Source organism: Oxyura jamaicensis, chromosome 1, assembly GCF_011077185.1.
Source record: "Oxyura jamaicensis isolate SHBP4307 breed ruddy duck chromosome 1, BPBGC_Ojam_1.0, whole genome shotgun sequence".
Classification (NCBI taxonomy): domain Eukaryota; kingdom Metazoa; phylum Chordata; class Aves; order Anseriformes; family Anatidae; genus Oxyura; species Oxyura jamaicensis.
In genome coordinates, this window is record NC_048893.1 from 3003950 (window position 1) to 3016731 (window position 12782).

Consider the following 12782-nt stretch of genomic DNA (forward strand, 5'->3'; position numbering starts at 1 on the left):
ATTCCAGAGAAAAGGAAAACTTTGGTGAGACGTAGCACCCAGTAAGCGGTAAGCACTTCTCTCAAGCACATCACCTACACAAGGGATTTGCCAGGTGCAACACTTAGAGCACAAAATAAGAGCAAAAAATCACTAAATAGCATAAACATCTCATCCAGAAGGTCAGACAGCAGCAAAACCAGCAGAGCACCATAGTTTTCTAGTGCTGTAACCATTGCGTACTACTGATATGCCTTAACATTTACTACATTTTTCATGTTCTCACTACTCTAATGGAAATTTTTAACAAATGACCAATTAAGTTTTCAAAAAGAGTAAAAATCAAAATAGCACAACTAAGAATAGAACCGAATGCCACACGCGAGCCAGGAACAAAATGTAATCACAGGACTTTATCGGAACATTTAGGTCAGGCATCCTCGGCTCCACTCATCGCACCGAGCGGCGCAGAGCTCTGCAGCAACCAGGCAGGGAATCACTTTGTTGAGGCATATCAAACCTTTATATATCATCACCTAAAAAGAAGATACTAAAGACTTGCTCTTTGGGGCGAAAATAACGCTGTCAGCATTTACTGTCTTGTGTGTAACAGGCATTTTGTTCTCTTCCTGTTAAAATGCAAATAATCGTAGCATTTTCCTTCAAAGGCAAGGGAAACATTCAAATCCGTTTGTTTAACTTTCCGCACACAGGAGAACAGTGAACTGAGAATCTACTCGTGAATTATTTCCAATGAGTCATTTTCTTACAGAGTGTACTATTCACCACCCAGGGCCCGTGGGAATGGGGAGGAGAGCTGAATTTTCCATATATTTTCTCTATATTCTCATTTGCTTAACCGAACCTTGCTGTTAGTGCTGAGAAGCAGAGCTTGATGTCTTCACTAGCCATAAGGCGAGCTCAGTATCTTTAAATCTGAAGCAAACACAAGGGCCAGCTGAAAGTCACCTATTTTTAAAGCCTCAGGCTATCAGGAAAGGTAGTTTTTAAAAAGCAAAAATGGCAGAATGCTAGCAATTCCTCATGGGGAAAAAAAATAATCAATTCTTTAAATGCTCTAAGGACCACAAGCAGTGTGTGGGTGTGCGCAGAGCAGCATCAGGCAAAACGCAGGCACCTTATTAAGTAAGACTGTCAACAATACAAGCTGTTTCTTTCTTGGAAGCACTCAAGTAAATAAGTCACTCCAGAGAAAAAATGTTTGGGTACTCTTCTCCTTCATTGGCATACCTAAATTAAATGAGCAAACAACTCATAACCATCAATAATTCACTTCAGAAGTTCAGCAAAATTACTTGTTCAAATTAAGCCTGATCAAAATGATGAGGGAAGCCTAAATTTCAAGGAAAATTGGCTTCCTGGGATTTTGGTAGCTGGGAGAACAGAAAACACGATCAGGCCTAAATATACATGATATGAAAAATATTAACAGCTTGTCTCATAGTAGTACACAGTGCAACACAAGTTTCAGCTTCAGAGGCACAGGCTCAAAATCAGGGTATCTGCAAGGGAGGAAAACGTGTGCTTACATATGCAGAGATCCCTTTTGGAAAATGTTACGATGCTTCTATGTCATATTTGAGGAGAAGAGGTATAAAATCAATTCTTCACGGTTGCATTACAATGCCTTTTGGGTGTTTCTAGACGATTCTGGTGCATACAGCTCTGGCATCCATTAGTTCCAGTGGCATGAACCAAGCAGGACTGACACTTAGCTCCAGCCTCCTACTGTTGCTTAGCCCCAGTTTAGCACAGGAACATCAGCACAAGCAGCGGCCTCATCTTTCTCGTCAGCTCTGGCCAGGCAAAATAACCTCTGCCCCTCTACTCCAATTCTCTATCTCCAGCCATCCTATCTGCCTTTCTGCATCTCAAACCGAGCCAATTACTGCTCTGTTTTACAGCATCTTTCAAGTAGAGATCATTTTTTTAATTTTTACTTTCCTGTTTTACGACAGTTATATTTCAGCTTTTTTCTTGTCTTTGCTGAAATTGCAAATAAGATTCACTGGCTGTAATTTTGCTGACTTTTTTTTTTGCACGTTTGTGTTCATTCGACGGGCGTATGGTTTCACGCATCAATTATTTGTATTGTGCTAAAGATGGTGAATATCAAGTGTCGTGGAGGACAAAAGAGCTGGCATAAGTTTAACCTATATCCCGGGGAGTTCACTTGGGTACACAGGGCTAGTTAAGGATGCTAACCTGATACCACAGGACGCTGCAGCTGGCCGCTCACCTACTCAACGACACGTTTCTCAGATGTACCAGTAAGAGGAAATTACTACGTAGCCATAGACTTACCCATCCCCGAATCCTTCTTAGTACCATCTGATATGATATCCACGTGGTCGCTGTCTACATCATAACTGAAGAAGTCATTCAAATAAGTCTTCGACCTCTGGCCACCAAATACATATAGGCAGCGATTTTTCTAGAAAGCAAAAAAAAAGTATTTCTTTACAAAATACTTGATTTCTGTTTCACAGAAAAATTGATGAATCAGTGAGTAACAATTCTTTTTCCTCTAACTTTAAAATCATGCCTTAACTACCTGAGTTAACCTGATGTTAATTTGGGAAATATTTATTACTTCCATCTCCACAAAGATTTGCAGCAGAACAACTGTGCAGAACAGTTTATTATTCTCAAATTCAGTAAAAACTTTAGAATTCTTGATTGAATTCCCAATCTTCCCATGGAGCCAGGCTGAGGGAACTGGGGGTGCTCAGCCTGGAGAAGAGAAGGCTCCTGGGAGACCCTCCAGCAGCTTGCCTGTGCCTGAAGAGGCTGCAGGAGAGCTGGGGAGGGACTGTGTGTCAGGGGGGTGAAGAGATAGGACAGGGGGGAATGGCCTTCAAGTCAAAGAGGGAAGATTTTCTATAAGAAAAAATATTTACTGAGAATGGTGAAGCCCTGACCCAGGCTGCCCAGAGGAGCTGTGGCTGCCCCATCCCTGGCAGTGCCCAAAGCCAGGCTGGATGGGGCTGGGAGCAGCCTGGGCTGCTGGGAGGTGTCCCTGCCTTAGGGTCTCTAAGGGTCTTTTCCACCCTTAATAATTTTATAATATAATATGATAGTAATGACTCTATAATGTCAGAAATCAACTAGATGGTAATTTCACTGTTCAAACCAGGAACAAAGAAGAACTGTAAGAGAAACCATCCAGATACCAACACACTTAGAACAAGAAAATAAACAGCAAGCCAGGTTTATTACTTCTTTCAAGCTTTCCAGGTGGGAAGTCCTTAAGAAACTGCTTATTTTTCTTTCAAATGGTTGTGAAAACAGTGAAGACACTCAATTGCCATGAACCATGCTTATAAAAATCTACATTCTTACCTTTACTGTGGACATCTACTTTGCAAATCCTCTGGTTCCTATGCATTAGTTTGTGTGACAATGTTTTTTTGACTAGATTTGAGAGCCATTAAAAACAGAAATGAAATTGAAAACTGCTAAAGCATAGTTTTCAGTATGAAAATACTGATTTCTAATTTGAAAGGGACAGAGGAAAAACTCTGTAAGCTGTTCAAACTGGCAGCTTTCAACTGGTGGTATCAGTACATGTAAATGCCACACTGTTCATTTCAGCTCTCTTCCTGGCTGTTCTCAAGGTAGAGTTCAACATCAGCACAACTCTGCAAACTCCACTTGCTACCACTAAGAAACTCACATGTAAATTCAGTGCAGAAGTGCCACTGCACCGCATCTGCCTTTGTAAGCAGGCAGTTGATGCAATTCCCCTCTTATAAGGCAACTTTCAATAAAATAACACGTGGAAAGATAATGCAGAGCATACATGATACTGACCATCCCTCCTTTACCACCCTTATCCTGCAACTCCCGTCTTGCACTTAAACACGTGGCTGATGACCCCAAGCTGAAAAGCAATGGAAGATCTACATTTTTTTTTTTTTAGTATACCCAATAATAATAAAGTGCCACACAACTTCCACCCCCCCCTCAACCCCTGCTTTTCCCCCATCGGGCTCTGGATGAAGAGCCAATAACGCTATCTGTAGCGAACTTACCAGCTGCGCAGAACAGGCAGCAGCAGGGTGCCGGCACTTCTGAAAGCACAACAGGTGAGCCCTGCACTAGCCAAGTTTACCATGCCTGTAACTACACGGGCTATTTTCTAGACCAGAAGATTCGAAGACATTTTACCAATTTCAAAAGGAAAACACTTTAGATTAAATTGAATCAGCAGCCTCTGGTTCAATTGCCACTATTAAATTAAAATCAACTACTTAGAATTCACCTTGCTTTTACTTGAAATTATATTCAGTTGAAGTCATGAAAGCTCTGCCTAAGACTTGAATTAATACCACCTGTGCTTACCAAAAAAGCATCAGACTGTCAGTGAACATAAAATCAAGCGAGACAACACACCACTCGGGACATTAAGAGCTTCAGCCTCGCAAGAAAATCAAAACCAGATGTTCTCCTTAAGGTCAGGCACAATGAATCAAAGTATTGCGTGGATACTTACAGAATGGAACAACATACAGTGTCCTATTCGAGACTGGATATCCTCAGGTCCAGCGTTACAGGAATCCTCTCTCAAAAGCTTCCATGTCTGACACTGGCAGTCAAAAGCAAACAGCCCGCTGAACTGCGGTTCACTGGCTCTGCTGTCATCAACGCTGCCGTTGCAGGTCAGAATTCTGCCTCCAAAGGTATATATCATGTGTTTTTCAGAATCCATGCACATCTTGAAGGACAAGAGAAGTAGTTTTAAGCCAGTACACTGAGGGTTAAACACCCAGATTTAAGCATCCCTCCCTGCAAGTGCTATCTAGTTAGTACTCTGCACATCAGAACTTCTAATAGCGGAAAAGAGCAAGAACATCTTCATGGCTGACAGGTATTAATATCAGAAAACAGCTTCTTAGTTTGAAGAGTGAGTCTAATTTCAACTTGACCATTTAATGAGCAAAAGAGGGCTATATGTACACAGTGTCATCTAAAAAAATTGCCTCTAGTCTCCGGGATCCACAGCCAATTCTGCCCAACGTTATCACCTTTGACAATGACTATGTAAGAGCAAAAAAAAAAAAAAAATCAAAGTCAAAAATCAAAGTCACTACTAATTTACTGAATACCACACAATTGATCAAAACCCAACCTGTGATTTGTTGCTTGGATTTCATCCCAAGCATTTATCCTCGTTGCTTTAAAATAACGAGGGGTAGGACCAAAACTTGGCCAAAGATCCTTGATGAGACAGCAGCGGTAAAATATTTATCCCCAAAGCCCCAAGCCAGGTTATGGCACACGCAAGATGCACCATGGTACAAATCAAACAGAACTCCTTGATCCCAGGTGATGTTTTTTGGCGTGGTTATAAAATACTAAGGGAAAATAAGAGCCAGGATTGCAGCAAGTCAGAGATGCTACTCAGAAAAGCCTACACAAAACACTTCTTGGGCAGCACGTTTTTTGAAGGTTAAGCAAAGCTGCTATCGCAGTAGGTACTGAGGGAGGAAAAAAGAAAAGCCCTAGACTGATAAAGAATTCAGGGAGTACATTCTTTCCTAAGAGACAGCAAGGAAAAAAGAAACAATTTCAAAAGCAGGCAAACAAGGTACCCAAAGCAGCCTTGCCAGCTGATCATTTACTTTTGCCTTTTGCCCAACACCTGGGAGACCAATATTTGTTATTAATAGAACAGAAAGACTGATTGGCTTTTGTTCTGCATACAACACACCTTATTTTTGGTGTCAGCAAAAATGCATATTGTGCTGGCAGACAGCAGCTTTGGTTATAAAACTGCTAGTAGCAATAAATAGTACTTGGGACACTTTAAAAATGAATACTGATGTGCTATCTCTTGGCCACGATTTACGAAAACAATTAAGAACAAAATTCCTTTTTCAAGGACACAAAAGCCATTGAACATGTAAACACGTTCGATTTAAACCCACGGAGAGGGGCAGCTTTTCAAAAGGTTAGTAGCTACTCCTGAAAGATTTCAGTCTCTACAAACTGCTTTTGAAAGAATCCTGATCCTTTTGGCCTCATGTCAGTATCTTGCTTCCAGTGTTCCCCTGAAGGTAGCACACCCAGCTTTGCACGTTGTTCCCCAATGTCTACTCAGGAGGCTGGATCTGCAAACCCAGCTCAGCAAGTCTGATTAAAACCAGATGAACTGTGCTTTGAGCTTTAATAAAATGTGCTTTAATAAATAAAATGAACTGCTTTGCAAGGGTTTTTATGGTTCTTCTGACTCAATTTGATTGGAATACCGCTAGTCAATGGCATTAGACAACGATGCTATTAAAATTTAACTGAGTGCAGCCCACAGCTTCCCCATCACCGTAATGTTACCTGGTTTAACAATCCTCAATTTTAGGAGGCTACGGTCAAAATTATGATTCAAAAACACGGAGAAGGTGGTACATAAACAGGAACTTGTGCAAAAATAGTGCCGCTGACCTGATGATCAAACACCAGCTTTGGACCTCCATCCGCTGCAGTGTCTTCACTTAGTAGCATCCATGTGTTCGTATCGATATCGTAGCGATAGAAGTCACTTTTCAGGGACTTGCTGTTCCTCACGGAGGAATCCAGGTAGCGTCCCAGCGTGTAGATCTGCCTTCGCTGAATGTCGATGCACATTTTGTGACAAGATCTGGCACTGGGACCACTCTAATCAAGAAAACAACCACGAAAATGAAGAGTATAATACATTTAATATTGCTCTGGGTAGGTCTCTGCCCACCCACTCAGGGTGAATCAACATTAACAGCAACTGGAAATCCTTTGAGCATTCCAGAAAATGTATTTCAGGCAAATACAGCATTTATATATAAATAGTGATATAACAGGACATTCTGTAGCTTCTGTGTTTCAGAAAGGCAACAGCAAAATAAATAAATATATATTTTTTTTTAACAAAAAGGTTTTATGTTAAAAGTTTATTATAAGATTCCTTAGAGATCAGACCGTTTCCTCCAGAAGTGATTCTCAGAGGTACGCGAAAGCTACTTGATCTTTTAAAATAACAGAAGTTGATGCACATGAGAGGCAAATTAAGATGTCACAGCCTATAAATAACTACATAGGAAGAAGATTAAGAAGTGCTCTCTTGCATGAGGCTCTGTTTTATTAATAGGCTGTTTTCTAACAGATCATAACCAGGCACTCCCACAAGCAACCAGATCCAGTAATGGGGCTGCGAAGGTAACAAAAGCACTCCCTGTCCTTCACCAGCAGATACGGCCACTCCAGCCTCCAGCTACAAGGAAGTTTCCCACGGTAAGCAAAATAGCCGTGAATTATGATCTTCAGAGGAGCACAGGGGGACACTGTCAAATTATTATGCACTTGACCATGCAGGGGTGCTCAACTTAAATCACAGAGTAAGTGCCGGGCTCTACGCTGTCTGCTTCAGCCAAGGCTCATTTTGAAAGCCTTCATGCACTCATCTTAAAGCACACAAGTGATGTTGTTGTGCTCCAAAATTCCAGAAATCAAGACGTTTATTTACAAAAGATCAGACAAAAAGATGACAAATGGTGTCACACTTACGGATAAATCATATTTTTATTATCTATTTCATTTTAGATTATGTAATTCCAGCGCACATTTAAACGAGTGCCAGAACAAGGCTGTGTAGCTAATTTTGCAAATATTCAGAAGGGTCTGGAAGACAAGAAATACAAACTGCATGGAAAGCGACCAGAAAGTTTCAAAGGTCAGTACTGGGAATCTGAGCAGGCGGCCTGGAAACCAATGTGAAAAGTGAGAAGATTTTGAGTGCCAAATAAAAGCGGTAAGATGTACGTACAGATGACCAAAGTATGAGAAGAAAATCAACTATTATAATCTATGGAAAAATAAAGACTGCCCAGCTATTGAAAGATGCAACATAAGTTTCCATTTGTGAGAAGCCTTACATTTAATTAGTCGTGCCACACCAAATAAGCACAGCATTTGCTCCACATGCTACCACATAGTGCCTCACTTAAAAAATCTTCTGAACTCTGCATTTCGTGTAAAAAACCTGCTGAACCTATTACTGAAATTAAAATATATTGATGAATACACTTCACTAAGTCCAATAAAAATAGAGGAAATGTTACATTTTTGTAATCAAAAGGTTTTAACATTCATGTTAGAGAATTCAATTTCTCGATTAAGGAATATTTACAGGAAACTGTCGTTTGAGTTAACTGTAAACCATCTGAAGAGGTAAACTAAATTGTTCATATTTGGTAAATACGAAGAATTAAGTCAGCAACAACTACAGCTCTGAGGATTAGTTACTTCGAGGTAATTAAGATAATTTCCTTTTCTGAAAAATAGTCTAACAGAAGTGAAACATTAGCATGAAATCCTGAAATGCAGCAAAAGTTCATTCACTGCCGTTGTTCACGTGGAAGAAGCTGCCAGAAGACTGCACCGTGCTTCACCTCGTTCCTAGAAAATACAAATTAGCATCTTCCACAGAACCCTAATCAAAACATGTGCGATGGTTTCTTTCTTTGCAGGAGAAGCACTGACCTGTGCGTTCACAAAGGTTGTCTCTGATTCCCAAGAGAGTAACCCCTGCAGACAAAGTCCGTCCATCTCCTGTTATGCAACCGGGACACTTAAGGATACTCCACCGTCCGTCTGCCAAGGAGCATGTTATTGCCTTGGCACAGCCACCACGTAGATGAAATATTAAGACCTGCCTGTCTGATACTGGTCCTTTCCAACTTTCGTCTCTGTCGTGTCATTGCATTTTTTTTTAATTGAACCTGCTGATTTAGGTATCTTTCCACGCTCCCACAATGCTGCATGGTCTCTTTGGGCTGAAGTAAATTCTACCAAATTTGCACAAATCAAGTCTTAGGCACTTTCAGGAATAAATCTCAAAGTTAGTAATTTCCAAACCTGTCTTGCCTTGAAGAAGAGTTAAATCTTCAACTGAAATTTGTCTGAGCACAGGCGTGAGGCTTAGACACGAAGCACCCACAACGGCAGTTGCAAGATATTGCAAATTGCAGCCCAGCTACTGCATTGGGTAAGTAGAGAAGAAAACCTTCAAATCCTAGGACTATGTTAAAACAAGAAAATTCAGGAAAACTGTTATTTATAATGGTAAGAGTTATGTATTTGTCATGTATCACAGAGTAATACAGGCTTTTTTTAAGGTGTTATGTTTGACCATTTGATCTATACAGAACACATGAAGAGAAACTTCACCTCGAGTTCACTACCTTGGACTTGACCAACTTGCAGAACCTGCCATAGCATGGACTGTGTCCTGTTGGATAGGAAGCTTCCTCCAATTCATCATCTGTTCTCAAAGAGAACTCAAGTTATTCCTCTATACCACTTACAAGGTCACATGGAACCTGCCAAAAGCCTGCACGATTACCAATAATAAGTAAATGAGTAAATAACGAGTAAATAACTCCGTTAAACAATGGAGTTCACATGAAGGCTACTCCATTTGCCTACAGAAGCCCTTGTAGTATGAACATACTCCAATGGGAGACACAAAGTCCATTTACAAAGACAGAGATGGGCAGACACTAAGAAATGAATAAAAACTTCAAGGCACATGTGGTTAAATGAATCAAGAGCCCGTGGGCGGTTGCAAATGTTCATCCAAAGCGTACTTGACGCAGCTACAATAGGGAGCCTGTTGCTCAAACAAAGGACACACTGCTACAACTTGTCATGGAGAAAGTGACCCACCAAATTCAAATGGGAACGGGTTTGTTGATGCCAGAAGTGTTCAAGGAATTTGACCCCTTATTAAGTAAGAAGTGAGGAAAATGGACTGTAATAGCCACGACTCTCTTTAACTTATCGTTGAACGGATCAAGTATGGTTAGAGAGCAGAACAACCTTCTGTCCTCCTGCCAGGATGTCGGCTGGTCCGTGATCCACAAGTTAATACCCCAAGGTGAGTGCGTTGTACTAGGCATCTCTACATCCTTGCTACATCTCTACATCCTTGCTAAAACCTGGGGCCTTATCATCAAAAATAAACTAACAACATACAAAGTATTTATTGTGGTACCAGTTACTCCACAAGACATACTAACTACCATTCCCAAACATCTGGGGTACTAAAGACAGTTTCACTTGCAAGCCGATAAACACAAGGGAAGATTAAACAAGCTCGAGTCTTCTTGAGCAGAGCAGAAGGGAAATAATTTTGACTAGCTTGCATTTACCTGGTTATCCCAAGCAATAACAGGTCAATGCAAGAGTTTTCATTCAGTAATTTGTCTTTGTAGTTTCATTGAACTCTCTTCAAAAGTTGCTAGCACTCGGGATCTACATTTTTTTTTGCAAACGAAGCTTCAGGAACTGATGGGCTGATTTAGCAGAGGTCTTACTTTCCCAGCAGAGCACATCTAGTTATAACAGGCTCTAGTAAGTCACATCCAGAAACAGCGCCGAAACGATCTGAACAAATACTGCCTTTAGGAACTCTTCCCAGTTCTCATCATGAAGCTCCTGGCATGCACACTGCAGAAACCACACGTGAAAGAAGCTTGTGACTAGGCTAAGTCCTTATTCAGACAGCAAACAATGAGTTACGCCGCTTCAGCCGGTCCCTCCGTTTATGCCAAGGCTGTGGGGGCAATAATAAAGCATTAGCATATCACATTTCAAACCTACGGGACACCGAGCAACACCAAGCTCGGGCACTTTGGTCTCTGTGCGGCTCAATAAGTGCCCGCTCGGAGCTAAGACTAACCTGAACAAAGTGGCTCTCTGCCACCCAGCACCAGCACAATTAGCGCAGCACAATGACAGCGAGGACAGATTAAACGGTAGGCACCATTCTGAAGGGGTGCCAAGCGCCAAGCTGCTGTTCCCTACTCTAATACTCCTCCTCTACCAGGCTGGGCTCGACTGCAACTCCTCCAGTCTCTAAAATAGAGATAAACCACCTGGAGGAGGATTTGGGTAGGGAAGGGAACAGTATGTCTAGCTAGGAGTCCCTAAGACAGCCTGGCAATCCTTTAAGTGCCCAGGTTACAACCGAGGCCAAATAGGATTTTTGGGTTTCGTCAGTCCTCCACGAAATTCAATTGTGCAACGCCAAGCGAATACACAGTATACTTTATGAAAAGCCTTCTCAACATGCTAAGCCACTTTATAAAATCTAATTAGAGCTTTCTTCATTTAACTTGCAAATGCTGAAAGCAATTATCCCACTTAAGGACTAACTTACAAAACGTTTTCAAAAAGCAACACAACGGCACGGAGAAACAACACTGCCTCCTTAGAATAATTGATTTGTTCCTATGCAGGAGAGAAAGGACTGGGACTCCTCCGGGTAGGGTCTGCTCAAATAACTATTTATGCCAGAACCACCATGCATCATCTTAGCAACAGCATCCTGGCATGCTCTGCTAAGGCACAAACATGATAGCTTTTATTTTTCTGTTTCGTGTTTTAAATAAATGTCCTACCAACCCGCTTCAACGTGAACGGGACTGCGGGAAGCCACCTCCACTGCCCACCCCCCGAACAAAACAACTCGGGGAGTTTGGCTTCTTTCGGTTATCATAACCTTTTGCAAATAAAGGGTTTTCGGTTGCAAGAAAATCTGTTTTATTCAGAGCGATCCAGATGAAAAACCTCAGGAGCGAGCCTGGACCCCGTTCAAGAGTCAGGGAAATAAAAACAAAGAACAGCTGACTAATTCTCCCTTCTTGGTGCTTTAAAAGAGTGAATGGAATGTGAACATTGCCTCCAGTATAAAGTTCAAAAATAAGCGTCATGAGGTAAATGCTCTTGTCCTAAAGCAAACTGGGACGAGGACATATAAAGACACAAACAACCTACTTTGTTTCCCGTTCTGAGAGCAGGCTGTCATGCAACAAATAGTCCCTCCTGCCTACACACAACTGCAGAGATTAATTGGGCTCATTTTCCAGTTTCAGCGTGCGTTTCGGCAGATGCAGAGGATAAGCCATTTCCTCCTCCCCCAGCACCACCCCAAAAAAAAGGAAAAAGTTTGCCACGGTCGTGAAAATAAAAGGAATTGCACGTTATCCCTGGCAATCAATCAAGTCTATACGCTTTTTTAAGATTGCTAGTGCTTTAATGATGCCGGTGTTCAGGTAACAGGTAACATGTACTCCCCAGATGTTTAACCTAAGCAGTAGCTCAAAAGGATTTGCTTTACTTTAGATGAGCACTGAATTCAGCAAGAGAAACAGCAACAGCCATACAAAAGAAATGCAAAACAACAACAGAAAACCCTCACCCCTTAGTTGCTCACAGAAAGCATTTTAAATTCTTCCTAACTTCAGATGCCAGAAACCTATCAAAAGAATAAATCCAGTGCTTTTTATGGTAACACAGGGCATCTGCATTGCCCATCAGCCCAAAACACAAGATAAAGCCAGTGGAGGGTGACGCCGTGCTCTGAACACCCGTACCATGACCAAGCACGTGCCACCAGTGCCAAGTCACGCAGCAGGGCCCGGCACACGCACGCCCCACAGGTGGGTGCTGTCTGCGATGGTTCCTATAGGGTGTGAGAGCCTCCCACAAACAGCACATCCCATTCACTCTTCCCCACTCCATACAACGGCAGAAATCAGTGCTAGGTCTCATTTCACGTCCATGACTTGACAGCTCCATCGCTAGGCTCAAAAACCAACCTTCAAACTTTGCTTCAGACAAAGAAAAGGATTCAAGTAGGATCGCAAACGTTTAGGAGCACATGAGCCTAGCTCCAAAAAAAATCTGGATGTTCAACGTGCACTCCATTCGTTTGATTACTCTGCAGGTTTGCCTTAAGCAAAAGCTTT

The 12782-nt window shown here is 41.7% G+C and overlaps 1 protein-coding gene across 1 annotated transcript in view; it reads right to left on the bottom strand.

Annotated features, from left to right (window-relative positions):
- The window catches only part of MKLN1 (muskelin 1), a 62047-nt gene that overhangs the window by 23197 nt on the left and 26068 nt on the right, over positions 1 to 12782 (bottom strand). Inside the window, exons 5-7 of the mRNA XM_035315510.1 lie at positions 6442 to 6654; positions 4496 to 4717; positions 2305 to 2434 (exon numbers count right to left, since the gene is read on the bottom strand). Of these exons, the coding sequence (XP_035171401.1) occupies positions 2305 to 2434; positions 4496 to 4717; positions 6442 to 6654 (565 nt within the window). The remainder of the gene's footprint in view (positions 1 to 2304; positions 2435 to 4495; positions 4718 to 6441; positions 6655 to 12782) is intronic.